This window comes from Furipterus horrens, unplaced genomic scaffold (assembly GCF_987537825.1).
Source record: "Furipterus horrens unplaced genomic scaffold, mFurHor1.1.pri manual_scaffold_5, whole genome shotgun sequence".
In the NCBI taxonomy this organism is placed as follows: domain Eukaryota; kingdom Metazoa; phylum Chordata; class Mammalia; order Chiroptera; family Furipteridae; genus Furipterus; species Furipterus horrens.
This window is the reverse complement of record NW_028327175.1, coordinates 44,566,119-44,594,101: the sequence shown is the minus strand read 5'-3', so window position 1 is coordinate 44,594,101 and position 27,983 is coordinate 44,566,119. Positions and strand designations below refer to the sequence as shown.

Below are 27,983 nucleotides of genomic sequence, written 5' to 3'. Positions count from 1 at the left end.
GTGCTGCATTTTCCCTTTCTCCCAGTTCCAAACTGATTAAGGAAGGAAGACATGAAGGTGGGGTGAGGAGGGGGGAGGAGATTCACTTGTGCCCATTGAGCATAATTCTTGGATTCCTACCTGGTTGATTAAAAGTAAGACCAAATGCCATTGTGCTAATTTACATACAGACAATTCTGAGCTTGCTTATTTGTGTCATTTGTTTCATACTAACTTTTTCATGCCATCCAACAGGGTGTTTCTAATGTGAAATCATATAACGATTTCCATTTTCTATAATTTGATAAGAGAACTCTTCTCACGACTTTAGATCCCAGATTTCCTTCCCTTCCCTTCTCCAGCCTCTCTCCACAATGAGCTTTCAGGGCCACAGGCTGATGAGTCCCTGCCCCCCTCTCTGCTCCACAGCTCAACGTGCTGGACAGAGTCCTGAAGGCTCTGACCGCTCCAGCCCCTGAGTCTTCAGAGGCACAGCCCCAAGAAGGGGAGGACAGCCAGGGGTCAGAGGAATTGATGGAGCAGCTGGACACGGAGGAAACGGAGCAGTCCAAGCTTCCCCGATACCTGGAACGATTTAAGGTGAGACACTGCAGAGTGGAGGCCCTCTCAGCTGTGCATTAAATGTGCTCCTCTGCCATAGTGATAGGCAAGCAATCCTTTCATGCATCAATGTCACACACAAAGGCATTAAAGACTGATGGAAAATTGCATTTTTATTGCCTCACACAGGAAGTGGTCTTAAAAGAAAAAAATGGGATTTCTATGCTCCTTTTTGTACTTGAGCTAATGGGTCACAGTTTTGTTCCCTAAGGCAGCATATCATTACCATGTCATCCCTGACATATGCCTGATAGGTGAGTAACAGCTTGCCTCCCATAGCAGCCCCTGACTCCAACCCTGAATGGGTCATTTCTCCATCTTGCAGTGAGCGTGCTTGACAACCCAGAAATGCAGGTAGAAATTACAGAGCCACGTTTGAGAATGATGGCCGTAAGAAGCAGGCACCTTCCTTTGCTCAGTTCGGTGGCTTTGTGTTGTGCGCTAGGGCTACTAAAAATGCTCTCTTGCACTATACAGAAGATGGAAACATTTTTCCACTGTTTCTTTTCAAGACAGTCCTGCTCTGAAACTGCCTTTGGTAGCTTTCAAATGTACATCCCAAAGGGCTCTCTGGTCATTGGGGAAGAAGAGCCATGTTCAAGGTTTAAACCCTTGGGCCCTTAAGAAAACAAAGTGCTGCCTGAGGGAGAATTCTTTGTATGAAGCAGAAAACATCCTGATCCATGCCAGTTGACCTATTATATCACTTGGGGACAGAGTGTAAATTTTGCCACTGTAAATTTACCTTTAAATCTTTTCAGTAGCTATATGGAGCCAGCTATGGGAAACCTATTTCCACATGTTATAAGGGGGATTTCACCACACTTTTAGCAGCTGTTTCTCCCAGTACTTCTTTCTGTGAGGTCATTGCTCAGCCTCCCTCATATATAATGTGAAAACTGAGAAAGGAAGGTTAACTGATGCTCCCAAGGAACACAGAGAATTAGCAGTAGAGCAATCTACATTCCTATTCTTTCCTCTTAACTTTGCCTAATTTTGCAGATTTAGAAAGGCTAAATAAAAAACAAAAAAAATTTCCTTAGCCCCATAGATCATTATTCACCATATCATATTGACAAAGGCTGTGACACCTTCCTAAAAATTACCACCTCTTCTCTCGCTTCTTATCTATTTAATCTTGGAGAATAGAAATTTGTGTCTAATTAAATTCTCAGTCCTCACTCTTCCAAAACACATTTTTTTAAAAAAAATCAAGAAGAGACAAGCAGCAATGTTTATTGACTTCTAGCTGCACATGAGACACCACTGCATTTCCTCTGTCCTCACCGCAGCCCTGGTGGCCGATGCTGCTCCTCCCACGTTACATGACAGCAAGGCTGAGAGGAACCAGCTCCTAGACTTTGGATTTGAACAGAAGTTTTCTGACTCTAAGTTGTGTCCTCATTCTGATGTCACAAGCCATCTCCTTGGCCTCAAACCACATGGATAAAGATTTTCATTTTACATTTCCTTTTCTTTCTGTTGCCTGATATTTATTAGTCTCAGGTTATTTGTTTGGGGCCCATTTTTATATGACAGACCCATCCCACTGCGCCCCTGGCCACTCCTTGAAGCCCACGGACCTGCCCACATTCCATTCCCCATTGGAACAGACCTGCCCACCTGTGCCAGGGAATCGCATTGTTTGTGGAACGTGGGGCGTGTGGTGTAAGCTGTAGCTGGGCCATAAGTGGCTCTCTCTGGTGATATACATTTCGAAGCACTTACGTAGGTTAGTGTTTTTCATACTTTACTTCTCCGGGAACAGTACAAACAAACCAAGCTTCCATTTCAGATGGAGCTGTAAGCAGTCAGTTTGTAAAGGCTGACCTTCTGTGAGCACAGCAGGTGGAAGCCTCTAATAGTGCAAGCACTCAGGGGAGCTGTTTAGCATGCCATTAATAAGAAATCCTTGAAACGATTTCCATCTGTTGAAAGGAACACGCATCGGGCAAACACTTATCCTGGTTATTCTGCGGGAAAAGATATGGATGGGCTTCCAGTTTTCAGCTGTGCCTGCCATTTTGTTCGCATCTTTGAGGTCTTTGTTCTTGGAGTTTGCTGCTTGGTTCGGTGCAGGTCAGGGTGGAAATGCGATTTGTTATACTTAGGTCGTCTTTGTGACTTAAAACAAGAAACTAGAGGGAATCGCAGCATATGGAGCTCTGTTTACTGTTTGTAAGTGAAGAGAGAAAAATCACATGTGGTGCATCTTAGCAAACCTGCTAGGCTGGAAACGAAAAGAGCAAAAGCTAGCACGGGTTGGGTGAAAGGCAGCCTGACAGGTTCCCAAAGAAGAGCCTTTTCCTACAGGCAGAATGTGTGGACACTTTGCAAGTAACTTAATCTCTTTTCCTCTTTGTACTCCTCTTCCATCTGCCTCCACCCTTCTGCACACACAACCTTCTCTCTTTTTGTTTTTGTCTTTGTTTGTTTTTTATTTCCAACAGGCCTTACATTCTCAACTTCAGGCTCTGGGCAAAGTTGAGTCAGGAAGCCTTTTGACTCTGACCACCCAGCTCATCCAAGAGCAGCTCCCTGCCTGCGAAGCCGAGGACATCGCTGCCTATGAGCAGAGGTTGCAGCAGTGGCATCAGCAGCGGCTACACTTGATCCAGAGGGAGCAGGAACAGAGGGAGAGGGCAAAGCGGGAGCACCAGGCTCGAAGAGCAGCAAAGGTGTCTGCCTGACAGGCTTCCACGAGGCCCACCCTGCCACAGGGACTTCACTGGCCCTCGTCATGGGACTCGTTGTCACCATGATGGCAGCCCCAGCTCCTCCATCACCTTCTCCTTTCCTTAAACCAGTCCACTCGTGCTGTAAAAGCCAGGATGTTCTGTATCTGCGGGCCCTGTGACTGTCCATCCATATAGTTCCCTGGGCTGTGGGCCTATGAAAGTGGCTAGTGGTCAGACTGAAGGCACCAGCAAATACCTTAAAAGGAGCTCTTGAGGCTTACGGTGGAGTTCCTGTAGGACGAGGCCAATTTTGAACATTGAAGGTTCCTGATGGTGGTGGGAGAGGCCATGGTTTAAGTATCGGATCTCAAGCACAGGCTCTTGAATGGTCTCTCTCCCCGAGCCAGGGCAAACTGCACATCCTGGGACCTTGTCCCCCTTCTCTCTGGGGCAAGCACTTGGCCTGAGCTGGGTGTGGGTGCCCATTCACCCCCACATCTTCCTTCCGCCAGATCTCACCTCCAGACCCAAACTGGGAGGAGCTCAGTACAGGAGCAAACACAAGACCCACTGGCTTTCAAATGTCAGGAACCTATAGCGGCATTTTTGGACTGTAAGGACTTTGGGGAGAAAGGCCGCCGTCTTGGCTGGGAGCCTCTCCACCGTGTTGCTAACTGTTCTGACGCATTGTCTCAGCTCCGTCCTTAAGTAGCCAGTTGAGCCTTGTGCACATGCGCGTGCACACATGTACAACTTGTGAACACACACTTCAGTCAGAGAAGCTGGAGGAAATGAGCTGGGGTGGGGCTTGCAGTGCCTGGGAGACATGAGTAATTACAAAAGTCTCAGGAGGTGGAAAATTCCTGAAGTTTCTTAGTGGAAGGGGTGGGGGACAGCTCTTGCTTGCTATGTAATTTTGCCTTTAAGTACAGTGGCGTCCTTTTATTCAGGGACCTGTGGAAATAAAGGTTCTGGGATGTTTTTGGTGTATTCTTTTTTTTCTTTTAACATGTTCTTTATCTTTCAGGAAAGGGAGAGAGACACAAGGAATCTCATCAACGTAGTTACTGTGATTTTGAGCAACATATTTTCAACCCTCCTTCTCCATTAGACTGGCTTTTATGATAACAATCACTGACATTGACTGAGCACTCATTGTGCACCAACACCTCCAGCAACCCCATGGGGAGGTACCAGGAGCCCAGGTTCCGAACAAGGAACCTGACCTGCTGTGCCCCTGTGGGCAGTCAGGCTGCAGCTGGTCCTCACCCTGCGTATCGCCTCCATATACCTGCAGTTACGTCCAGCACAGGGCCTTGTACTAGCAAAGCTAAATCGAACTTAGGCGGAGGGTTGTGACCAGGTCAGTTCTGACATTTTGGTTTATCAAGGGCGGGGTTTTTTCAATCATTTCCTTATTGTAGCAAGAGGAAGGTACAAGATAAAGCAAAAGGCACCTTTGACTCGGGAATGACCATCACGTATGAAGCATCTAGTTAATATTTCAGCTCATACTTTTGCCCTCATCTTTCCTACCGATCCATCCCCATTGCACTTCTCCAGTCCTCACCAAAAGAGGCCACTTCACCACTGTGCTGCTGCCCAACAGGGTTGTCCTGCTCCCACTCTGATTCCTTCCACACTTGGGCCTCGCCCTCTCTCGGGATCTACCCCATCTGGGAGTCTTTCCCCCCTAATCTGCTAGCTTTTCCCCAGGCTCTTCCTGAGTGGTAGGATATACTTCCATGTTCCTGGATGATTGTGAGATCTGAACAGTTGTCCTCTGTCCTTTTCCTAAAGATCACCTGTGTTTCTTCCACGTGGATGGAGAAACTGCTTTCAGTACCCTCGCCTCTGGGGATGACCTTAACTGTAATGATTACCTTCCCTCCAGCTAACCTACCATAGTCAACAGCCAAACCTCACATCACTAACCCAAGAGCTTAGAACTTGAAGTCCCAGTCTCCCAGTCTCCCCTTCCTCTCTTCCCATAACTGTGCTCAACAAGCTTTTCCCTGCAAACCCTTAACCTGAACCTTGTTGCTCAAACCTTTGATCTCCAGAATTCTGACTTTACTTGCCCTCCTCCCAGTCTGGGCCCCCTGGTTGGTTGTGCCACCAATGTGCTCAGTGTCTTCCATTGCTTCTCATTCTCTAGCAAGGCCCACTTGCCATCCTTGGGCCTACATTCTTGGACCCACCTGTTAGGGTTGAATTGTGTCCCCCCAAAAGGCTATGTTGAAGCCCTAAACCCTACCAAGTTATACTGAGGTTATTCAGGCAGGCCCTAATCCAATGTGACTGGTGTCCTTATAAAAGGGAAATTCGGACAGACACACAGAGAGGGAAGACAACGTGAAGACACACGGAGAGGAAAACCATGTGACTGGTGTGGTACATCTACAAGCCAAGGTTTGCCAGCAGCTACCTATCCATCAGAGGGAGCATGTCCCTGCTGGCCCCTTGGTTTTTGACTTCTAGCCTGTAATACTGTTCTGTTCCTTTAAGCCACCCAGTGTTTGGTACTTTGTTACAGCAGCCCTCAGAAACTAATACATCACCATTTGTTTGCTTCTGGCTACTAAGTGCTGGTATGCAAAGTTGTAATATTAGGCTACTTGATTTCTCTACAAATTCACAGCTATCTTTTTCAACTCAATAGTTTTTTTGTGTCTCTCACTGACTCATTTTTACCTCATTAGCCTCTCTCCCTTGCTGAAGCCCCAGACTTTTGCTCCCAGAACTCTTACGCAGATGTTCCTGACTTCTACTTCATCAAGAAAATTTAAGGGGACTCCTACAGGTGCACAAGGAGAACCCAGAGTCTCCATTCCACATTCCCTTGCTCCCCATTCCCTTGCTCCTATGGGCCCTTGAGTTGGTCTGCGAGTTGCTTCTCCCCTCCACCCTCTTCCCCCTTTGTTCCTTAAATAGACCTGTTGCTTGCTTCCCCCCTGCCCAAAAAGAAAAAAGGAAAAAAAAATTAAGCCATTATCATATAACCTCAATCTCCCACCTTTCTACTTTAACAGTTCTCAGTTCTAACTGGTTCCCTCCTTCATCCCACTTTCCAAGTGATGTGAATCCCCTCCCTCCTTTCCAAGGCTGTTCTTCGTTTGTGACCTGACCCCATACCTGTCTGCCTGTTTCAGAACCATCAAGCCTTCCCTTTTTCAAGACCTCTTTTAGAAACAAAGCCCTTATCCTGCCATCAATCAGGCTACTACCTGTCACTCTCCTTTTTGTCACCAAACTTTAAAAAGAGATCCTCACTGGCTTGCTGCTTACTTATTATACTCTAAAAAATTTGGCTTTCACTTTGCTGCACATGAACAGCAATGATCTAGAACGTAGTTCCTGTGAGGGAGAGGAGGCAGGCATATACGCAACTACCAGTGCACAGCTAAAAAGTATTAGGTGGAGCTAAAGTAATGTGTGTGTTCACAGGAAGAGCACGTCAAGCCCAGAAATGGGAAAAGCTCTAATGAAGGAAAATCACCCGCTTTGTGAATTAGTCACACGGGTCTGCCTCATGTTGTCCTCGGGTAGAAACGGCCTTCTTCCCCTCAAAGCTTTATAGAGTAAATGTTCAAGATATATTATTTTTAATTGAATTGAAATGACTAATTCTGACTGAAGCTGTTTTGGCTCACAACCCACACCCACCTTTGAAAAAAAAAAAGGGGGGTGCAGAGTGGTGTAAGAAGAAAAACAATGATGAGGTACACATACCTTATTCTCCTCTTCAAGCTGTGTTAGCTTGGCACCAAACTGCATTTTGTTTTAATACCTTCTAACTGGCCATGCATGTAAGGTATGTGTGTAGGGAAGTTCCTATAGATTTCACAAGCAGTCAAAGGCCCTGAAAATTAGTTGATTAAAGGCATGTTTTTACTTTGAATGAAATAACATCTAGTGAGCTGAGGCCAAGGATGCTGCTAAACATCTTACAGTGCACAGACAGGATCGCCCCCATAACGAAGAAGTGTCTGGACCCCAATGTCAGCAGTGCCAAGGTTGGAAACCCTGGCCTAAGGTGTACAACCAGGGCCCCCAGAGGAAGTTTTGTAGTGATGTTGATGAGATCCTAGAATAATGTTTGTGCAAATGACTTATTTACAAATGATATTTATCAAGCTAGAAACATAACATGGGTTCTTATCTAACTGAACAGTAGTATAAAATAAGCAGTGATACAGAGTGGGCCATTAGTCTTCCTAAACAAAGTCCATTATGGAAATGCGTAAGTGGTGATTTATATGACTGGCTGTCTGGGGATATATAACTGGGACCAAGAATCTTGAACCAACATGAAGTTGCTGTGATGTGACCTCCAAGTCCATGGAATCTGACACCATCATACCCAGTAACCCTGATGGGCCTGCGTGGGTGAGGAAGAGCTGGAGTTTTAAATGGGCTCAGAGGGATTTGGCTTTAGTGAATCATAAAAGCAAAATATGGGTTGTGATTGTATTTTCATTAAATGGTTAGAGCTAAACTTTTCAGAGTACTACTTCAGAGCTGAACTTTTCAAACTCTGAAAATAAAGTTTAAAAATCTTTAGAAAACGGGGAAAGAGGAATTCTTTTCAACATAGTTATGGCAGGAAAATTGCCTTTTATTCTAAATAACAGCTTATTGGCTTGAAAACAGCCTTCCCTTCCCGCCAGCCCCCCACTCCACCCCACCCCGTTGTTTTGGCCTCTTTGCTGACACTGCAGCTGCCCCGAGGATGTTATTACCTTCATGCTAACAGGAAGTGCAAACAAAAGCTGCTGGCAATGCCCCTGGGACTGTGGCCGTTGCCACTGGGATCTTTGTTTAACACAAAACAGTGACTTAGGCCTTGGGCTTATTGTGTATGAATGTTAGGGATTCCAAGTCGGAGCTGGACAAGCCCAGAAAACAGCTTATTCTTACAAAAAAAGCATTTGAAAATGAATTCTGTCATAGGCTTCAAAAGCTAGATCAAGGACACGAGGAGGATTTATGAAGATTTTATGAAAGGGGCATTGTATCCTCTGATATAGGAGAATTCTGCTTGCTTTTCTGGTCCCCATGATGCTTCATCTCTGCAAAATACGGGTTGTGATTGTATTTTCATTAAATGGTTAGAGCTAAACTTTTCAGAGTACTACTTCAGAGCTGAACTTTTCGAACCCCGAAAATAAAGTTTAAAAATCAACATTTAATCCGTAAAACACCCTCTGAGGTTAATGTGCCTAAGACAGTATGTAAAATGGAACAGGAATGCCCATTAAAAGTTCTGTCCGGTGCCAGAATGTTGGGCCACTGTTGGGTGTCGGTGTTGCCCGGGCTCTGGCTCACCGGCAGTCAGGTACCCATCTGGTCATAAGGTGCTAAGTGGTACGGACACTCAGCATGCAAGAGGGAAAGAGTGCTGCTTAAGTGGTGGGGGTAGCAACTTGAAACAGGTTGGTTAGGGAAGGCCTTCCTGAGAAGACATCTGAACAAAGATCCATGGGGTGGGGAAGGCTGAGCATCATGGAGTCACCTGGGGAAAAGCGTGGCGGAGGAAAGCAACAGTCAGCCCCTAAGCCCCATGTGGAAGCAGGCGTAGAGAGTGAGGAAACAGCAAGGCCAGTGTGGCTGGAGTGGAATGTGTCGGTCAGGGGGAGCTTACAGGAGATGAGGCCAGGAGATAAGGGACAGGTGGTGCGAGGCCCCTGGCCCATTGGTCAGGACATTGGCTTTTACTCTGAGGTGAGAACCCATTTGGAGATTTTGAGCTCTGGACGGCATGATGTAACCTAACATGTGGAGAGGATTAGTCTGGCTGCCAGGTAAAGAATAAATTAGGAGGGCAGAGCAGGAAACGTGAAGATTGTTTGGGAGGCCGCTGCAGGAATCCAGCAGGGAAATGATGGGCTTGGACAAAGGCAGTTAACAGTGAATGTGAGGAAGAAGGAGGGTTAAACTGCCTGTATTTTGAAGGCACAGCCAAGATTTTTGACCAGAGCAACTGAAGATATATTTGCCATTTACTGAGGCAGTAAGAGAGTAGTTTGGGGAGATTAGGGATTGTTTGGGGTTATGTTAAATTTGATTTGGGATCGTTTCAAGATCCAACCATATGCAGCTCAATGCACAGCTGGATATATGAATTTAGAGGTCAGAGAAGAGGTACAGACTGGAGACACAAATTGTAAAAGTCATCAGTTTACACACAGCATTTAAATCCACAAGACGGCATTAAAATAACGTGCATTTTTAGTCTGAGCGGGGAGAGTCTGAGCCATGAAATAGAGCTGTACCCATCAATACACTGAATGGCAAGGTCACCCCATGAGCATGGCCCCTGTGAACATTGCTGAGAACCCCCAGAGAATCAGCCAAGACTGCTCATCTTAAAGGAACTGGGTGTGACCAACAATCAATCAGTATGTGTGGTTCCCGTGAATTTTCAAGATGTACAATATAAGATCAAAGAGAAAACTTTGATCTGTGATTATTCAAGAAACCAATTCAAGAGTCAGGGGTGTATCAGAAGGCTATCGTAAGGACACAGAGAAGTATTTAGATGAGCAATACAATTATAAAGACAGAAAAATGTACGCGCAGTACCTTAGTAGACCTTTGTTGATTTGCCTGGAAGACAAAGAAAAAAAGCAGAAAACAGTTGCCTCCAATGTACACAAAAAGACCAGCTGGAGAGGACTAACTTCCCCGTCGATGACAGGCCTAGGTCTGTCTGGAGGAACTGGGATATAAACACATGAAGGGGTTCTGGTATGGTGACCAGCTGTGAGGGCTTTCCTGGGATGAGGGAGGGGTCTCCTGGGACACAGGATGTCCAAAGCTAAATGCAGCACAGTCCCGGACAAACCCGGATAGTTGGTCCCCCTAGGTTCAGGCTGGAAAGTCTCCCTAAAACTGAATAATTTTACAGTGGAATAGAAAACAACGTATTTATTTAAGGTGAGTCTGGCAGATGTAATTAAAATCTTTTGGTGATGATTTCCCACGATGAGTTTCCTCGTGTTTCCTTACTTCAGTTTCTGGAGGAATCGGGATCACTTCTGGCAAATAGTGACTTCTAAAGGGACGGGCCAATGATGCTCATGGCTTAGAGGCACAGTGTAAGATCGAAAGGGGTGTGTGTGACAAAGGAACGTCATTGACACAGCACAGGCTGCAATGGCTTTTTGAGGCCAAATGACTACCACTGAAGGCCGACAGGCCACGTCCTGGAGGTCTCTACCAAGCATTCCATGGGCACATTTTCTGTGGACACATGGAGGGAACTGAGATGCCATCCTCCCACTCTATGCCCTGCCCTCTGAGCACTCTGGGCCCCAGACACGCTGACCCTGCTCTCTGCCAATCTTCCATGTGAGCTGTTCCCTTGGCCTAGAATCTGCTTTCTGTCCAACACACACACACCAGGTCTTAGCTTACACATCACTTCTGGAGCTCTTCCCACGGTCACCAAAACTTACCCTTGAACTTTGGGAGCCCGTGTCACCCCAGTTACAGCAGCACTTACGTTTGTTCACCTTTAAGTCCTCACAGTATTGCCCACTGCTGGGTGTAAAGGTACAATAATTTGAGACTAAGAGGAATTTTTTCAGATACTTTCTTATTTATAATCACTTTTTTGAAACAGCTTTTAGTTCCTGGGTGTTGATCAAATCCACAGCATATTATGTTACTTATATAGAGCTTATTCTGTAACTGAACAAGAAACCCTGAGAGATAAGGTGTTGGATATAATTAACAAGTATGATGGCCTTGTAGGGCCCGAGATTCAGCCTGGGGAGGGACCATCCAGTGTGACTGTCTATCTAGTGAAATCCTCTCATTTTACAGGTGAGAAAAGAAACTCTAGGTAGGGATAAAGTGACAAGAGGTCACACAGCCAGGTGTGGCAGAGCGTGGATTAACACCTGCTTTGGGGTTTATATTGTGGTTTACGTAGGGAACCCTCTCAAAATCCCCCTCCCACTACACTGGTATACTTACGTTTTCTTTTTAAGCAATGTTAATTGTCTCTTTCCCTCACTTCCCCATTTCTGTCCTAAGACCCCAGTGTCCTCTAGGGTGTGGTTATACAAGATAATGAGGTAGGAGTTGTAGAAATAGTATCAGGACCCTGTCCTCCCGCCCATGGGGGGAAAATCCCAACTCCTGATGAGCCCAACTCAGTAACACAGAACATGAGACAGCACATATGTGAACTTTTGCCACTTTTGTATTTTATTGTGGAACCGAGTTTTTTTTTCTCTTTTACATCAAATATCCTCAATGGAAGAGGGGATATTGCACACAAATACCATAAAAGCACTACATATTACTTTCACTGGAAACTAATTTTCTACATTAGATATGACTGGATAGGATAGAAGTGATGCAGGATTATAAGACATAATACCATACACAGCTGCAGACTGACACAAACACCATTCAGAACAAGAGAGAGGAGTGGGAGGGGCCTCTCTGCCTGGCTCAAGGCCACTTCTTTCCAGGGCCAGGAAGAGAAGGGCTGCATTCAGAGTGGCGCACACTTGGACCTGCTGCAGAGTGTTCTCCAAAGGGCAACCTGGTCTTGGTCTCGTCTTGATGGTTCCTGCTCATGGAGCTCCAAACGAGTGCAGAGAAGCTATTTTTTCCCTTCTTTTTCAGTTTTTGATGCTGCCTTTTAAATCAACTTAAGAAAGTCACAGAATTTTAAAGTAGTAAATTGTTTTAATACCAGGTGAATAACCTAATTGCTTTCAAAGAAATGCTCATTCCTAGGCTGTTTTTGGTGTGTGTTCAGTTGGTTAGAAGAGCTTACAGTTCCTTTCAAATGGAAACAGGATCTTTTCTTCTAAATCTGAAGCGCAAAAAAAGAAAGTTATTAATCTAACTCACAATTATCATCACTGAGCAAGAATGTCCTATGACAGGTGACTAAGAGAGGCAATTTCAGAACCGTAGAACAGCTCCTGAGAGCTGAAATTTGGTAATACAAGAAAAATGGAAGATGGTAAAATTCCCAATTAGCAAATAATTTAATCTTATTAAGTGAGTATTGAAAAGCGCCTAAACTGCATAAGCTATTGGAGACACTTAAGACATTCATATACACTGGGGAAACCATTCACTATGATATGTAAGGTTAAGGGGAAAAAAAATTTTTTTTAACTCCATGGAAAATGGCATTTGGGGAAGGGGGTTAGTCATTGTATCCAGTCCCACCACAAGACTGAGAAAGCATGCACAAGGGTTGGGTTTTGAGAAAAGGGAGAGAATTAGTTAAAATTGAAAATGGAGGACCATCTCTTAACATTTAGTCTCTGTAGAATTTTGCTTAAGAATACTATCAAAAAGGTCATGATCATGAATGTTATCTGGATGGAATCCCATCACTTAAAACAGAGTGTAACTTCCTTCCACTCAAATATTCGATCTACACAATTGGATTAAGTAACCAGTATGAATACAGCTCCTAGAAGTCTGTGTCGATATTCAGCTCTCACCATGAATGTACATGGTACATCATGATGGCTGTTACTAAACTAATTGTGTTTTTATGAAACTAGCAAAATTAGGTTAGTCACCCAGGTAGAAAAGTTTTCTGGAAGGACAGGAGCAACCTGCAATGCAAATATTGGTTTTCCTGGTATATTCAGGCTCTGTGGTCATCACTGAGAACAATGGATGGGGAAAAGTACTGATATATTTCATAGGAAAAAGAGCCAGCTAACCAGTAACAGCTTTTGTATATTTTCCCCGTTAAATCCCATGGGGGGTGGGAAGGAACGAAAGGAAAAAAGGAGTGGGATAGAACTGTTATAATTGAAGATTGCCTATAATTCTCCTAAAATGTTTGCATTTTTTAAAAACAAAATAATGCACATGTTAAATAAACTAAATTTGAGAAAGTGGAGAATTCCATCTTCTATCAAAGAAAAATCAACCAGAGGTCTGGATTTGGCAAGAAGGCTGGAAATCTGTTTCTCTTCCCATGTTATTATGTGGGCTAACTCAACAACCAATCATTAGATAATTATCTTGGGTATCTTTGGTTGTCTAATTAAATAAGTTTGAAGTAGACGAGTTTATACTCAATGAAATTCAATTTTGTCACAATGAATTTTCCATCATGTGATAATTTTTTGTACCCTTAATCAATGTGTTGTTCTTAAGGACTTGAAAAAAGTGAAGTAATAAATAAAAGCTGAATTTCTAGAGAAACCTAAAAAAAAATAGATTAACTTTTTTTAAAAATTAAACATTTGAACATGTAATTCACAGCATTAAGTAGACTGCATAGGTCCTCAGTGAAGAGACCCCAAAGAAGCATTGGTTAAACCCTCATAGTAGTTAGCGGTGCAAAACATACACTTTATCAGACAAAAATAAACTAAAATGTTATTTTTGAAATAAATAACATAGAAAATAAAATGAGGTCATTGTTCACTACTCTGTAGATCTTAGAGTCTGCAGGAAACGCAACATGACAGCACAGCACAGTCGTCACTGAGAAGTTTGCCACATCTGAACACCGGGTGCATTGACCTGTAGCTTGAAACTTGATATCAGTTTGAATCATGATCTGGCTTCCCAGATTTGTAGTTCAATGATGACAATGATGGAAACGATATCTGAACTCTCTCTACGTGATGAACAGTAGGAGTTAGGAATTCATTTGTTTTCAATGTATTATTTCTTTTATTTTTTTTCCAGGAAAGAAATCCCAAAGGAAATTTTTGCTAGGGTTCTTTGAACTTGTCTTGGCTCTTTTACCTCATGGTTGAAGATCTTGAAAGAAGAATGTAGGATATCGCTGGGTGATGTAGAGGCCTGGAAAGGTAGCCTACCACGCCATTCTCCTCCACTCTCTAATAGCACATACTCCAATATTCATGTTATGGGAATCAAGGGGTGGGAGGTATCAGTCACTATTCCTGGTAGTTATGGGTTTTAATAAATATTATTACTGCATTATCAGATTTCAATCTCACCAGAACTTCAAAAAACATTATTCATTTTTTTGTCTTATGAAACATTTAAAAGGAAAAAGAATGTCATTTGAAAATTTTCTTTGCATTTTCCTGCAAATGAAAACATTTGTTAAAAAGTTCATCTATGAAAAGTTCTGACATATCTAAAAAAAAAATTCTTCTGTACACTTATTCCCATAATTATACTGAAATTAATGGAAAATTTAAAAAAAGCCAATGTAAGACAAAGGAAGGTAAATACTGTACACTTGCTGAGAACCTCTTCCACCATAAGATTCACTGTTTTCCCAGTTCTGATCACAGAAGCCATTTCAATTTTGAACTTGCAGTAGTGAAGAAGCTATGAAAGGCTCAACTTATCTGGCTTAGGGGCCATAGGGCCACTGAGGTGGTACTTCACAAGCATGTCTCAGCATCAAACTGTTGCACCATCCAGATATGCTTCCAGTACCCCCCACACGTGCACACATGCTCCTATAACTGGAGTAGCTATAATCCTACATGGATGTTTTATAAACTGGCTGTCTCACATTAAAAAATAATAAGTGCATCAAGAATCTTTGTACATTCAAGTCACTTTCTAAGGCAAATTGTCTACCATATGTACTCCCAACTGCTTTGGTATTTGCTTGTTGATTGGGGTGGACTTAGGTGTTTCTGCATGCAGGTTAATTGACTCCAAGTGGGCTAACTGGTTGCACAGATGCTGGGAGCATGCCTTAGATCAATCTACTCGTGTTTTTGAAGAGTCTGAGAGTTCTGAATGGGGTTCAAACCACTTGCGTGCCCAACCTACACTCACTATGCTATTTATATGTCAGTATGCAACCTTCAAACTGAAGGAGCTTAATTAAGGCGTGAAAATCTCACATGCCCTCATAACAACTTTTGTTCTTTTTGTGTTCTTCCAGTCAATTTGTTTTAGAAAATTAAGACCTTTTGGATGACTCAGACTGACACAAGTTGAGAACTCTGCCTTTGTAGACCACAGGATAGAGACTGCCTGAGCAAATGCAGACCGAACTCTTGGTTTTCTCTTCCTCACCCCACCCTGCTCTCTCTCTTCCTCTCTGGGTATCTCACCAGCGCTCTCTACCATTACACCTCCTTCTTTTGCATTCCTTTTCTTTTTCATTCTCTCTCTCTGTCCCGTGTTCTCTCTCTTTGTGCGCACACTCTCTCCATCTCTCTCTGTCTCTCTCTTGCTTTCTCTCTCTCTTTCTCTAAGACAAATGCCTCTACCTAGCAGAAGTCAATTGGGTTTGCTAGTGCATGTTTTCCAAATGATCAGCAGAGATGAACTGGGGTAGGTCCTTTTGCAGTAATCTGAACCCTATTGTAGGAATGCTGTTACTTCCCTTAGCAATCAGCAAAAACTGAGAAATATTAGTGACTCGCACCGCCATGATGACACCGGATAGCGTTTGGCAGGAAACAGTTCAGCAACTTATTTAGACTAACTGAATTTTTAGAAAAGTTGGTTTCAAATGGAAGAATTTCTGGAAATAAAGTTCGAATCCTGTGGTGCGGCTGGCTTGGGTCTTTACAGTTCGATTTTGCATGCAGGGAAGGATTCGTCTTGCATAACCACAGTGCTGCTGCTTGCTAAAACCATGATGTTCAGGTCTTGCTGTTTCTCATGGGTCTCCTGGTACCATTCCCTCATCACTTCTGAGTCATGAGTCGGGATCAGGGTCACCTGCAGGGAGAGAGAAAACAGCTATTTAAGGGCAGAGCCAGAAATCAGATGGAAAAAAAAATAGAACAACAAAGTATTAATTAGACAATTAGAAAGAAGAGCAAAGAAAGGAAAATGTCTTTTCCTCAAGAACTGCACAGGACTTTTCTTCAACTTAACAATTTCCAGGAACTAGAATAAAGCTGAAAAAAAAATCAAGTTTTGGGGAGTGGAGTTGAAGACTGGAACCAAAAACAACTAATGACTAGTCAATTGGCTCATCTATATTCACTGTCAGTTCAATTCTTTAGTTTTAAGAGAAGTGCTTCAGTTAAGGTGGAATTTCTTATATTTCCTTGAACACACCTGGTAAATTTTGCATCAAGGATGCTGCATATTTGATCCAAGGAGCTCTGGTTATTTATGTAGCTCAAAGCTCTCTAATGTGTGTAACTAACATTTTGTCTTGAGAACAAAGATTTGTATCTTTAATTTGTGCATGTGCTTAGGGATAGAGGAGTGGTGTGGATGGGTGGGTGGGTACTGGCTTGAATAGTAAAAATTTCATCCAGTATTTATTAAGAGGCCACTGGTGCTTCTCGTGAGATTTCATATGATTAACTAACAAGTAAATCTATTTACTGTAATGCAAATACTGTTTACTAGGTGACTGTGCAGACAAGAGAAACTTAGATAAGCAAAGATCACAGCCAAAAGAATAAAGAGTAGTTCGTGGCCAGTCCTTTTGTGAGTTGGGAACATCCTGCTGGGGACTGTCTTCAGCAATGCCCCTCCTGTAGAATTTCACGTGGGCAGTTAATTTTTTAAATGGCCATACTGCTAGCTTTCGTCTATTCGTGAAACAAAAAGGAACTGTAAAGACAAGTCCTCAGCAGCTTTCACATAGAAATATGAGCACTTTTATTCATACACACTCACTCTTAATATATTAGGAAAAAGGGCAAGTAACCCTGAGCCCACAATGCCTGCCTTGGGGTGGTTAAGTGGCTTTCCTCCCAGGCCATGGATGTTATTGGTACCCAGAAAAATATTTTAGACTATCTCCTGCATGTGAAATCCACTTTGTCCTTGGGGTATCTCATGTGTGACAGGCCCATGGGCACCTCATGCGGATCCACAATTACAACGATGCCTCTTGAAACACGATCCCTGCCCTCCACCTGTGGGCATGGCTCCACGAGCCGTGCAGATACTGCCCTGGAGCTCTTACCTGCATGTTGCTGCCCCACTGGGCCTTCCCTTCCAACAAGGCATCCAGGACAGCCCGGCTGGGCTCCTCAGCAGCAGGGTCATTCCCACTCACCACGTAGTAGGATGACCTCACTCTCTTGAAAAATTCAACATCAACATTCTTACTATTGCTGTGGTTGGGAATATAGCACAGGTCCAAGTACACAGGGGGGCCTGGAGGCACAGCTGAGGATTTGGCCGTCTTGGTGGTTCCTGGTCCTTTGGTAAATAAACAAAGAGAAAGCCAGGGTCACAGGAATGTGAAGAGACCCCCAGGTCTAGTACACCTCCATACTCATCCACTAGAAGATGCACAGCACATGCAAATGAGAAACCGGGCATTTCCCTCTCTCTGGTAGAGGGCATTTAACACTGGCAATTGAGAAGATATTAACATTTGCCATCTCACCAGGAGAAATGAGAATGGAATGGTTTCCCTTTGTGGACAACCCATGAGGAAGTAAGAAGTTTCAAGGACTTCCCAAATATGGAACTAGATAATAATAATACTCCTAGAGAGCTACTAATGTGCATCTTAATTTGAAATGTGATCTAAGAAATAGATTTTAAAAGTCAAAAGGAAGCATCTGCATTCGGTAAACCATAGTTAAGCAATGTTAGTAAACCATGATAGGATCTCATCTGAGAGCCATTTTGCCCTCAGCTGAATATTGTACCCTAACATTTGATCTAGTAACTGGTTCAGATCTTAACTTTGCATGATTGCCAAGGTCTTCAGCACCTCAGCCTCATTCACAAACTGATGAAAGGTTGTTTTCTCTCCTTAGCACAGTAGCCTGAAAGTTAAGACACCTCTCGCTAGACAAGGCTGGATACCAAACTTTAGTGAGAGGAAGGTTCAGAAAGACTGGGCTTTCCCTAGCCAATCAGGACACATCAAGCTGAAGAAAAGGGCATCAGGTTGCCAAAATTCCTAGTCTAAATGAGAAAAGGCCTGGGCAAAGTGAAGATTCAGATTACCCCTAAAGTTTCCTGGCACCTTGTTTGGTGAGCAGGCTTTCTAACTTGTTCTAGTTGAAGCCTTTGACTTTTTGAAACACTAATAGAACTAGCATTCTAAGGCAGTGGTTCTTCACCCTGGCTGCATAATTAGAATCCCTAAAACGTATTAGTACTTAATGCTTAGTACTGATGCCCAGGCCCCACACCCCGGAATTGGACTTAATGGGACTAGGGTGGGGGTCTGGGCACCACCATCTTTTAAAAGCACCCCAGATAATTCTAATGTGCATTTGGTTTAAGATCACTGCTGTTAAGTCGTTTATTTTAAAATACCAGCTGGATCCTGTATATTTAATCTTATTTCCTTTCTCCATAGGATGTTTAAAGACCACCAGTGAGCTCCGTCAACTGTCCAGTTTTACTATTAGGGGTTTGGGGAATTGATGAGAATCAGCCAAACTGATATTTAGATAAACTGACTCAATTTATAAATAGATTAACCAGCCATTTTAATGAATCCAAGCTGAAAGCCCTCAAATATCCACATGTAAGCCTCCCAAAGAACTCTGACTTACAGTAGAAGTCTGTGAGTTACAGTTCTTTTAATAATTAAAAATGCCTGCAATTTTCCCTTGCAGACTAAATCACTACCATCAATACCAATTGAATATCTCTTGGACAGAAGCAAAATGGAGGAAACTGCCAAAAGTTAACCCAGCTTTGTTTTAAAAATCAATTAATACTACAATTTTGTCTTTTTAGAAATGTATTGCAAAAGCATTTTCAAAGTACATTCTAATTAACTCATCTTTATTTATTACTTTGCCTTAAAAATTGTTTTAAAAAATCAATTATGTGGGCTAGAGTGTGTATGTGTGGCAAGTTGGGTAACAAATTCAGGTTGGTTTTTATCTGTTTGAATGAATTTCACATTTTCTCCCAAATGCAAGTCCCTTGTCACCTCCTTCATACTAAGGGGTTAATTATCTGGTGGCTTTCCATTAATTCTAATGAACAAATTTTTTCCACATGCATATTTTAAAGAAAGAAATCTGGTAAGGAGTTACTCTTGAAATTGATCTTCCATGTCGTTTAAAGTAAAAGTTTGCAGTTATAATACTTCCTAAAATGTACTGAATTTGAGAATCCCAAGGTTTCTCTATCAAATTTTCCCTTATTTAAGTTATTTTTTGCTTTACATATTTGGGTCAACTTATATTACTTTATGAACTGTAGTCTAAAATCTTGGAATAACTACATAAAGCAAGTAAATGTATTGATGCAAATCCCTGAGATTGGTTTGAAGCAAGAAAATGAATCCGGGCCGTCAGAGACCTGTTCCATCAAAAACCCAGGTATTGCTGAGAACTTAATACATCTGGGACTTGGGACGAAAACAGGAATGATCAGCAGTCAGAAATATTGCTCCTGCTATGTGCAATTTCAATCTGAAATAGAATTCTGAGTCTCTGTTAGAGAGACTGTGGGGTAAAAGGGGTATAAGAAGAACCTTCAATTCATTCAGAATACCCACTGAACAACTGAAATGATGATATTTGTTGGGCAATTAAAAAAAAAAAAAAAAAACAGAACATTGCTTTAATGGGGATGTAACTCCACCCTGGTAATTTCTTAAAAACTAAAACTGTCATAATTTTTCATTTTAAAATGTTATAATTATTTTTTAAATTTTAATTTAAAAAAATAAAATCTTAATCTTGGGGTGTATAGTGATCATTCCAGGGTTGGCTTGGAACTCTGGTTCTCCCTCGGCCTTTGGGAGCTCCTGGACTATGCCACCTGAACTTCATTCTGGGGCCAGTGTGGCTGAAGCCACTTGGTTCTGAAGATTTAGAACAGGCTGCAGTTGCTATGTTGCAGAATGAGCAAAGCCTGGAATCTCATCTGGTGAATCAGAGCTGTTCTGGGTCATATGCTGAGCTATCCCTGAGCCTGCAGACAACATTGAACAGATACTGATACCCTGTGGCAGGAGAGAATAGTAAAAGGAAGGGAGAGCACCAATTGTGCTCTGTCATCTTCCCAGGACAAAGTCAAATGGAAATTCGAAGGCTCCAGTTAAAAGTGCAACCGTTGTGGATGCCAGCCCCTTCCACCTACCTGCGGTTGCCGTCTTGACTGATTTGGATGCAGAGGCGTTGGCGGCATTCTTGGTCTCCTTGTCTTTCTCTTCCCCACGTGCAGCTTTGACCTCGGGTGTGGTGGTGGGTTTTGTTGCTTTTTCCACAGATTCCTTCTTCTTAGGAGAAGCCACTCTGGATGCCTTATCTAAGGATTCTTTCAAGCCCCCTGGTTTTGGTGAAGCCGCAGAGGGCTTGGACTTCCCATCGCTCTTTTTGACAGGTGAAGATGACTTGGTCTTCGTACCTGGCTTCTTGGTTTTGGTCTTCTCTTTCAGGTCCTTCTTCAGAGCTTTGCCCAGGTTCTGCTCAATGGCCAAGGCCTCCGGGTCCATCATGGACACATCAGGGTGGCGTGGAGAAGGACTGCGGTCCTGCATGGGGGCTGGAGGTGGGTCCATGTGTTTGTATGTGACAGTTTTGTCTGTGGGGATGGTTTCTGATTCATCTTCAGAGTCGATGTTTGCATCGGCTGTGATGGAGGGACACTCTTCAGTCTCTGGTGGAACGTCGGAGTCGGTCTGGGATGGGGCCGACTCACTGACTGAGGTGGGAGGAGTTTCATCACATTGTCGCCCCTGTGGCTTTCCTCCTGGAGGTGGTGGGGCTCCCCCAGATTGGGTGAGGGGCTTCTCGGATTCTTCAGTCGGCTCTTCACTGGCAAACCATTCAAGAGGATTGGGATTAATGAAGGAGGGTGACAGCTCTGTCTTGGGGTGCTTGTATTCACAAGAGGACACAAGGCATAAGTCAACATCCTGGCGGGCCTCTGAGGGGGACTTCTTTTCTGCAGTGTAGCACTGGTCTGAAGACTCATAGGAATATGTAGACCCCTGGGGGGTTCTAGTGATTTTCTCTGCAGTCTCATAACAGTATGTGGAAGTATCGGGGGTCCGTGTAGTTTTTGTAGATGTCTCATAGGTGTAACTTTCAGACTCAGGGAAACTGGCAATTTTCTCCGTGGTCTCATAAGAGTAGCCGGAATCTCCAAGTGTGTGGCCTCCATCTTCAGAGTCATCATAGCCATTGCTGATGTCATCCAGCAGTCTTCTAGACCTCTCAGTCTTTTTGTAGCTGTAACCACCCACTTCAGGGGTTCTTATCGTCTTCTCATGTATCTCATATGAGTAGCCACCCTCTTCAGGGGTCCGCGTGGTCTTTTCAGTAATTTCATAGGCATAGTCCCCATCTTCAGGAGTCTTGGTGGTTTTCTCAATGGTCTCATAGGAGTAGCCACTGTCACATGGGGATTTAGTGGCTCTCTCTGTCTTCTCATAGTAACAGCCACTCACATCTGGGGTTCGGGGGGTTTTCTTATAAGACTCGTAGTCATAACCTCCTTCTTCTGGGGACCTAGTTGTCTTCTCAGGCTTCTGATAGGCGTAGCTAAAGTCACCAGGTGTCTTCCCTCCATTGTCCTTCTCCACACCAGATGTCGTCAAATCTCTATTCAAGGCTAGATGGTGTTGCATCGTATCAAATAGCATCGAGGCACGGAAGCCATAGGACTCTGCAGATGCTGCTTCTGTTGTTGGAGGAGCAGAAGTGTGGCAAGCTGCTATGTTCTCTTTGACTGCAGAGGTAGAATCTGAAAAACTAGGTGAATATAAAGGGGAGGACTCTCTTGGGGTGAGTGGAGAGATATCAGATTTTGGTGACAGTTTCTCTCCTTCCAGACATCGCACTTTTTCAGAGGTGAGTGAGGCATATAAGGATATATCTCTGGGAGGAACGACATCAGATAGAGTATCTTCTTGGAGAGGAGAAGCTATCTGAGAAGGGGTATGTGCAGAAGAGGTGGATGGAGAGGCCTCGACCTGAGATACTGAGATGAGCTCAGAAAGATCATTATCTTGGGTGTAGGATGGCTCCTCCATTGGTGGTATCTTATGTGATAAACTAGAGTCCTGCAAGTCAGGACTGTAATCCACCTCAGTTGGCCCATTTTCAGTGATGTGAAGCACACTTGCACCTGTTGTAGGGTGATCTGGAGACTGTCGACTGAAGTCCATGGCAAGGGAGTGCTCAGGGGATTCTTGACCAAATTCAATAGACATTGAGGATTGTTCAGATCTGTGATCTTGAACTGGTGTCCTGGATTTAGCTGTTTTAGGGGAGAAGTCTGGTGGAGAAATTGACATTGGTCTTGGGCATTCTTCTTTAGATGGAGACATTTCTGTTTCCTGAAAAGCGGTAGGCGTTTGCACGACAGACACAGAAAGGGAGTCGTCTACTTCTGTGGAATGGGGGGAACCAACCTCAGCATGCAGAGAAGGAGACACATCATCTGTTGTTGGCTCTGGAAATGAGCTCGTGGCCACAGAAGCTGTGGAGACTGAGGCCACGCCCTCCATGTGAGAGTATGTGTCTTCCGCTACACCTTCATCAACAGGAGTAGCTGACTTGTCTGAAACAGTACCTTCAGAAATGGACATCTTAGTGTCTTCTTTAAAAGATCCAAACTGACTGACATCTATTTGTGTAGGAGAAACATCTCCTCCCAACTTCCTTTCATCTAAAGCCAGTCCTGGTTGAGAACTCATGGCTTCAACATCATCAGTTTTCTTCTGGTGAGCAAAGTCTTCCTTTATTGGTACAAAGTCTGTGCTTTTCCCTTCCTGTTTGTCTTGGAAAAGACCAGTGGATGTCATGCCAGAAACTGGACTTATTCGGTCTGGAAAGCCTTGTTTTCCATTCTTTCCTTCAAAGGGTCTTTCAGTACATCTACCAGGAGCCTTGTCATCAGCACTTAAAAAACTTTCATATGCAGACTCAGATCCAATTAGGGGAGGGCTCCGTAAAGGAGACAAAACTTTTTCAATAGGAGACTCCGAGTCAGGAACAGGTTCATCCATGGGGCTTATGGAAGCCCTTTCATGCTCATCTTTGGCTTCACTGAATTCAAAACTCACTGGAACTGCTGATGATTTTTTGATGACTTCTGTGGGGAGGTGACTGGACTTCTCGTCGGTGGGAGACTGGTAGTAAGGTGTGTGGCCAGCACTGCCAGTCACAGACTGAGATGGAGACACCACTTCCAGGGTCTTATCCTCAGGACTTGCACAATGCTCCTCGACTATTTCTTGGGTCACTTCAGGAGACACTGGGACAGCTTCTGCCTTTGCTGAGACTTTAATCTCATTGGGTGTCAGAGAAAAGTTCACACTACGTTCACCCAAGGGGGTCTTTTCTATGGGTGATGGTGGAGATGGACTCAGGGATGGGCTCTTGGATGGACTAATTTTTTCATCTGAAACTGCTGAGATGGTGTCTTTGATCTCCAACATGGCACTGGCTTTCCTGTCTCTCTCTTCAGTGCAATAAGCATCACGTAACACAGATTTGCTAAATTTGTCTTCCTCCATGGATGAAGGTGGTGAGATGGTGGAGGCTGAAGCATTGTAATCTTTCCCATCAGTGGCATCTGTTTTTGAGCCTTCAGATAACCCATTGAGTGAAGTGACAGCAGATTTGGCATATTCCTGAGAATACAGCGAAGACTCATATTTGGTGATGTTTACAAATTCTTGAGATGGGGATTCTGTCTCTTCATTGTTGGTCTCATCACTCATCACATCGCGAGGAGTAGACATCCCATCCATTGGGGTGGGCTCACTGGATATCTCAATGGTGGACTGAGTGTAGCCAGAGGTGGCGGTGAATTCTTCAGGCTGGTCTTCTCGATTCTCCTCATCAGAAGCAGTGGCCTCACTTTCCGAGCCTCCAGGTAAAGTCTCATCATGAATTGAAGACGCGGGTTCCTGGGCAGGAGACTGGGCTCCCAGTTGCTTGGGTGAAGTGGTGAGGAATCCATACTGATCGTCGGCACCAATGGCCTCCGCAGCCTTGTCCACCACAGCCATCACATAATCTTCAGCTTCAGCCTTTTCGGGCTCATATTCTTCGTCTCTGGTATTCTCAGCTTTGTCTTCCTCATCACCCTCCTCCTCAGACTGTTCAGCTTCTACTCTCTCCGCTGCTTCATCCATGTCTTCTTCTGCTCGGTCATCGCCACTGGCCGCAGACCCCCTCTTCTCCTTGATGTGCACGTCTGCCTCAGCCTTGGCACCTTCCTCGTCCTCTGCAAGGCTGTGCTTGGAGGTGCTCACACACACCTTCTCTTCACCATCCTCTTCTGGCTCCTCAGCCTCCTCAGTTTCTGCCTTCTCTTCATAGTCTCCGGTCTCTGAGGATTCTTCAAAACCTGCTCCTTCGTCTTCAAATTTTTCAGTGTCGTCCACCCCCTGCTTCTCAGCTGGCTCCAGCTCCTCGGGTGTTTGCTCACATTCTCCCTCCCCTTCGGTGGTAGTGATTCCTTCATCTGGGGACTCGGCAGGACCTTTGATGACTTCTGTCTCTTTCTGGATGACATAGGCTTCGACCGGCTCAGATGCCTTCCGCTTCTCTTCATCTTTGATTAACTCCAGCTGAGGCTTGGTGTCTTTCGCTACATCGACCTCTTCAGCCTTTAGCTCTTCAAAGTCCTTGGTTAGATCCTCAGGGGATGACATAAGGGACCTTTCAGTTTCCAGTTCTTTGGCAGGGCCAGTGGTTGCTATTCCAGCTGCTGCCACCATGGCAGCTGCGGTGGCCACAGTGCCAATGGCTGCCGCTGCAGCCTCAGTTGCCTTGACTTCCTTCTTAATGACTTTAATTTTCCCCTTCTCCTTTGGCTTCCCGGCAGCAGCAGAATCTTTCTTGACAGACTCTTCCTTTCTGGGTACTTTCGGTTTTAATGCAGCAGGCTTTTTTGCTTCGGATAGAGGAGTAGATGATTTCTTTGTGTCTTTAGGAAGTTTCTTAATGTCTTTTTTGGGTTCTTTTTCTTCCTTTTTCATTTCCTTCTTGTCTTCCTTTTTAACTTCCTTCTTGGCTTCCTTCAGTGGTGTTTCTTTCTTAACCTCCTTCTTGGATTCTTTTTTCTCTTCTTTCTTGATATCTTTTTTGACTTCCTTTTTCACCTCTTCCTTTTTTGGTTTTTCCTCCTTCTTGATAGGCGTCTTGTCCTCCTTTTTCACCACTTCTTTCTTTGGCTTTTCCTTCTCCTCTTTCTTTTCTTCAGACTTTGCTTTTGTTTCCTTCTTCACCATCTTCTCCTTGGTGACTTTGGGTTTGACATCTGTGGCTTGCTTTTCAGCCGCCTCGGCTTTCACCGGAGGCTGTTCCTCTTTGCTGGGCATCTCCTTTTCGGTCACTGGAGGTTTGCTCTCTGTTTTTACTGGCTTGTCTTTTTTCACTGCTACCTTTTCTTTGCTTTCAACTTTGGGTGGCTTTTCCATGTGATTGGCTTTTGTGACCTCAGGAGTTTCTTCTTTAGACTCCTTTCGCACAGATTTGCTGGCAAGTGGCTTTGTGGCTGGCTTCAGACTTTCCCGGCTATCGGCCCTCTGTTTCAGTTTCACTTGTTTCACAGCTGGAGTGGCCCCCTGGCCAGTTAGATCCTTCTGGGTGGCCAGCGGCTGTTTCAGGAAGTCTAAATGTTTGAGCTTCTCTAGTCCTTCCAGAATATTGTATTGGGTGCTGTTTCCAGGAAACAGGACTCGGATGATTTTCTCTGCAGGGTTTGCTGGATGCCACACAATCAAAGATGAGACTGAGGTTAAGTAGGAAATTGGAATATCTATTTCTTGACCATTAGGCAGGATTAGTTCAGCCTTGTCTTTGTTGATGCCAGTCCACTGCTGCATAAAATACTGCATTTCCTTGCTGCTCTTGACTGGGTTAAGCACATACATCTCCAGTTTACCAACTCCCATTTTTTGGAAAAGAATGACAGGATCGATGGTACTGCCTATACCTCTGAATAGAGGTTCTGGTTTCATGGACAATTTGTTTAGGTACTGGAGTGTGAAGCAAGCTTCTTCTATGCTTCTCTTCATCTTGATGTTTGGTTCTGGGTTCTTCAGATTCTCCGGGACATTGAGAAATACAACTCCTAAATCAGGGGAGATGAGGTTTTTCATCCAGTCACTGTTGGTGGTGGAGCCCTGGGACTGCTCCTCCTCGAGCTCTGCGATTTTCCGCTGCAGCATGCTGTTTATTCCCGGCAAATTGTCATCCCCAATGTGGGTGAGCAGGATGGAGTCCACTCGGTCCAAGTGTCGGATGAGCTTCCAGAAACAGGATTTTCTTTCTGACCCTCCATTGATAAGCATATTGAATCCGTTCACTGCAAACAAGGCAGAATCGCCCCTCCCTCCTGGAAAAATGTAGCAACAGGGCTTGGAGAGCTTTAGAAATCCACCCGATGTGGGAGGTTCCAGGATATCAAAGGGAGAGGGGACTTCCACTGATTCTGAGAGATACTCGGTAAACTCGGAAAGTCCTTCCATTTCTGGCAATATAGAAGCTGAATTGAGTTTAATATTGATGAAGTCTTGGAGGTTGTGTCTGTCAAGATTGGAGTTCTTCCAGTCCCCTTCTTCGGGACAAAAGAGGGTTAAACTAGCTTTGTTGGCAGGATGGGTGGTACTCAGTAACTCCCCAATCTGGAATTTTAAAAATAATAATAAAGAAAAGAAAAGGTTTCAATGAATGTCATCACTGATCCATCCTGTCCATCTATTACTAGGTATTATGGGACCACTGGATGCACAAAGGGATGATTTCAGAGATGTTGCTTGTTTAAATGCTGAACTGTTTCCACACAGGTGCACAGCCTCTGTCCTGACCGCCCGCTCCCCACCTTCCCCACACTACTCCCTTATGCCTCAGCATCTCCCCCAGCACCTCGCCATCATCTGTCCTTGTCCAGCGGGAGAACTGCAGAACTTGGGTCTAAGACCAGTGACCATTTGGAGGACCAGGGCCAGTGCCACAGTGGTTATGAAATACTTTGAGTATTACCCCTAGGCACCGGCCATGCAAAAATGCCCTTTAAAAAAATATTGAACTATCACAGGGGAAGGCTATGTGAGTCATTTCACCACTGATATAAAATGTTTTCTGTTATTCCACTGGGCTTGGCAAAAAGGCCTGATCGATACATTGAAGGAATTTAATACAATTAAGTAGTTACAAAGCACTCACAAGGATGTAAGGAAAGTTTAGCGAGTAGTGTCAACAGTACTGTAATAACTGTGTATGGTGCCAGGTGGGTGCCGGAAATACTGGGGAGAATACTTTGTAAAGTACATGACTGTCTGACCACTATTCTGTACACCTGAAACTAATACAAAATAATATTGAACATAAACTGTAATTTAAATATAAGATTTTTTTTTAAAAAGGAATAATAGTCAAGCATAAGTCAGAAAAAATTTTTTTTGGTTCAGACATTTTTCAATACATTGTTTAGTACTTTCCATAAGACTGGAATGCAAAAGAGCAAATTGTGACCAAAACAGAGACTGTGGTTTGTGGAAAATGCTATTTTTGTCTCACTCCATATTATGGCCATATGTTTCATGGTGTAAATAGTGAAGAATAATCGTGCCATAAACTGCAGTCTTCTTTTGGTTGCAGCAAAGCTCATACATCAACCCAGACATTCAACTGAAAAGAGCTTTGTCCTTGATGGTGAAGGATGAAAGAGCAAAGCAAAGATTTCATGTAGCCCAGTCATGAACGCAACTTCTAGTTTTAGAGTGGTTTCCTCTGTCTCATAGAGCCTTCTGGATACCAAAGTCTGAGGTTACCAGTGCGTGTGCCAAAGGTCATTTACAGAATCTGAATTTTTCTACCTGAGATTGCAGTAAAATAG

General features: G+C 43.9%; 2 protein-coding genes across 2 annotated transcripts in view; one reads left to right on the top strand and one right to left on the bottom strand.

Moving 5' to 3' along the window:
* The window catches only part of MRPS27 (mitochondrial ribosomal protein S27), a 76,981-nt gene extending 73,375 nt beyond the window's left edge, over positions 1-3,606 (top strand). Inside the window, exons 10-11 of the mRNA XM_090276370.1 lie at positions 409-579; positions 3,051-3,606. Of these exons, the coding sequence (XP_090132496.1) occupies positions 409-579; positions 3,051-3,290 (411 nt within the window). The 3' untranslated portion in view covers positions 3,291-3,606. The remainder of the gene's footprint in view (positions 1-408; positions 580-3,050) is intronic.
* A 9,338-nt stretch (positions 3,607-12,944) lies between these two features.
* The window catches only part of MAP1B (microtubule associated protein 1B), a 95,383-nt gene continuing 80,344 nt past the window's right edge, over positions 12,945-27,983 (bottom strand). Inside the window, exons 5-7 of the mRNA XM_090276368.1 lie at positions 20,262-26,769; positions 17,158-17,396; positions 12,945-15,947 (exon numbers count right to left, since the gene is read on the bottom strand). Coding sequence (XP_090132494.1) covers positions 15,792-15,947; positions 17,158-17,396; positions 20,262-26,769 — 6,903 coding nt within the window. The 3' untranslated portion in view covers positions 12,945-15,791. The remainder of the gene's footprint in view (positions 15,948-17,157; positions 17,397-20,261; positions 26,770-27,983) is intronic.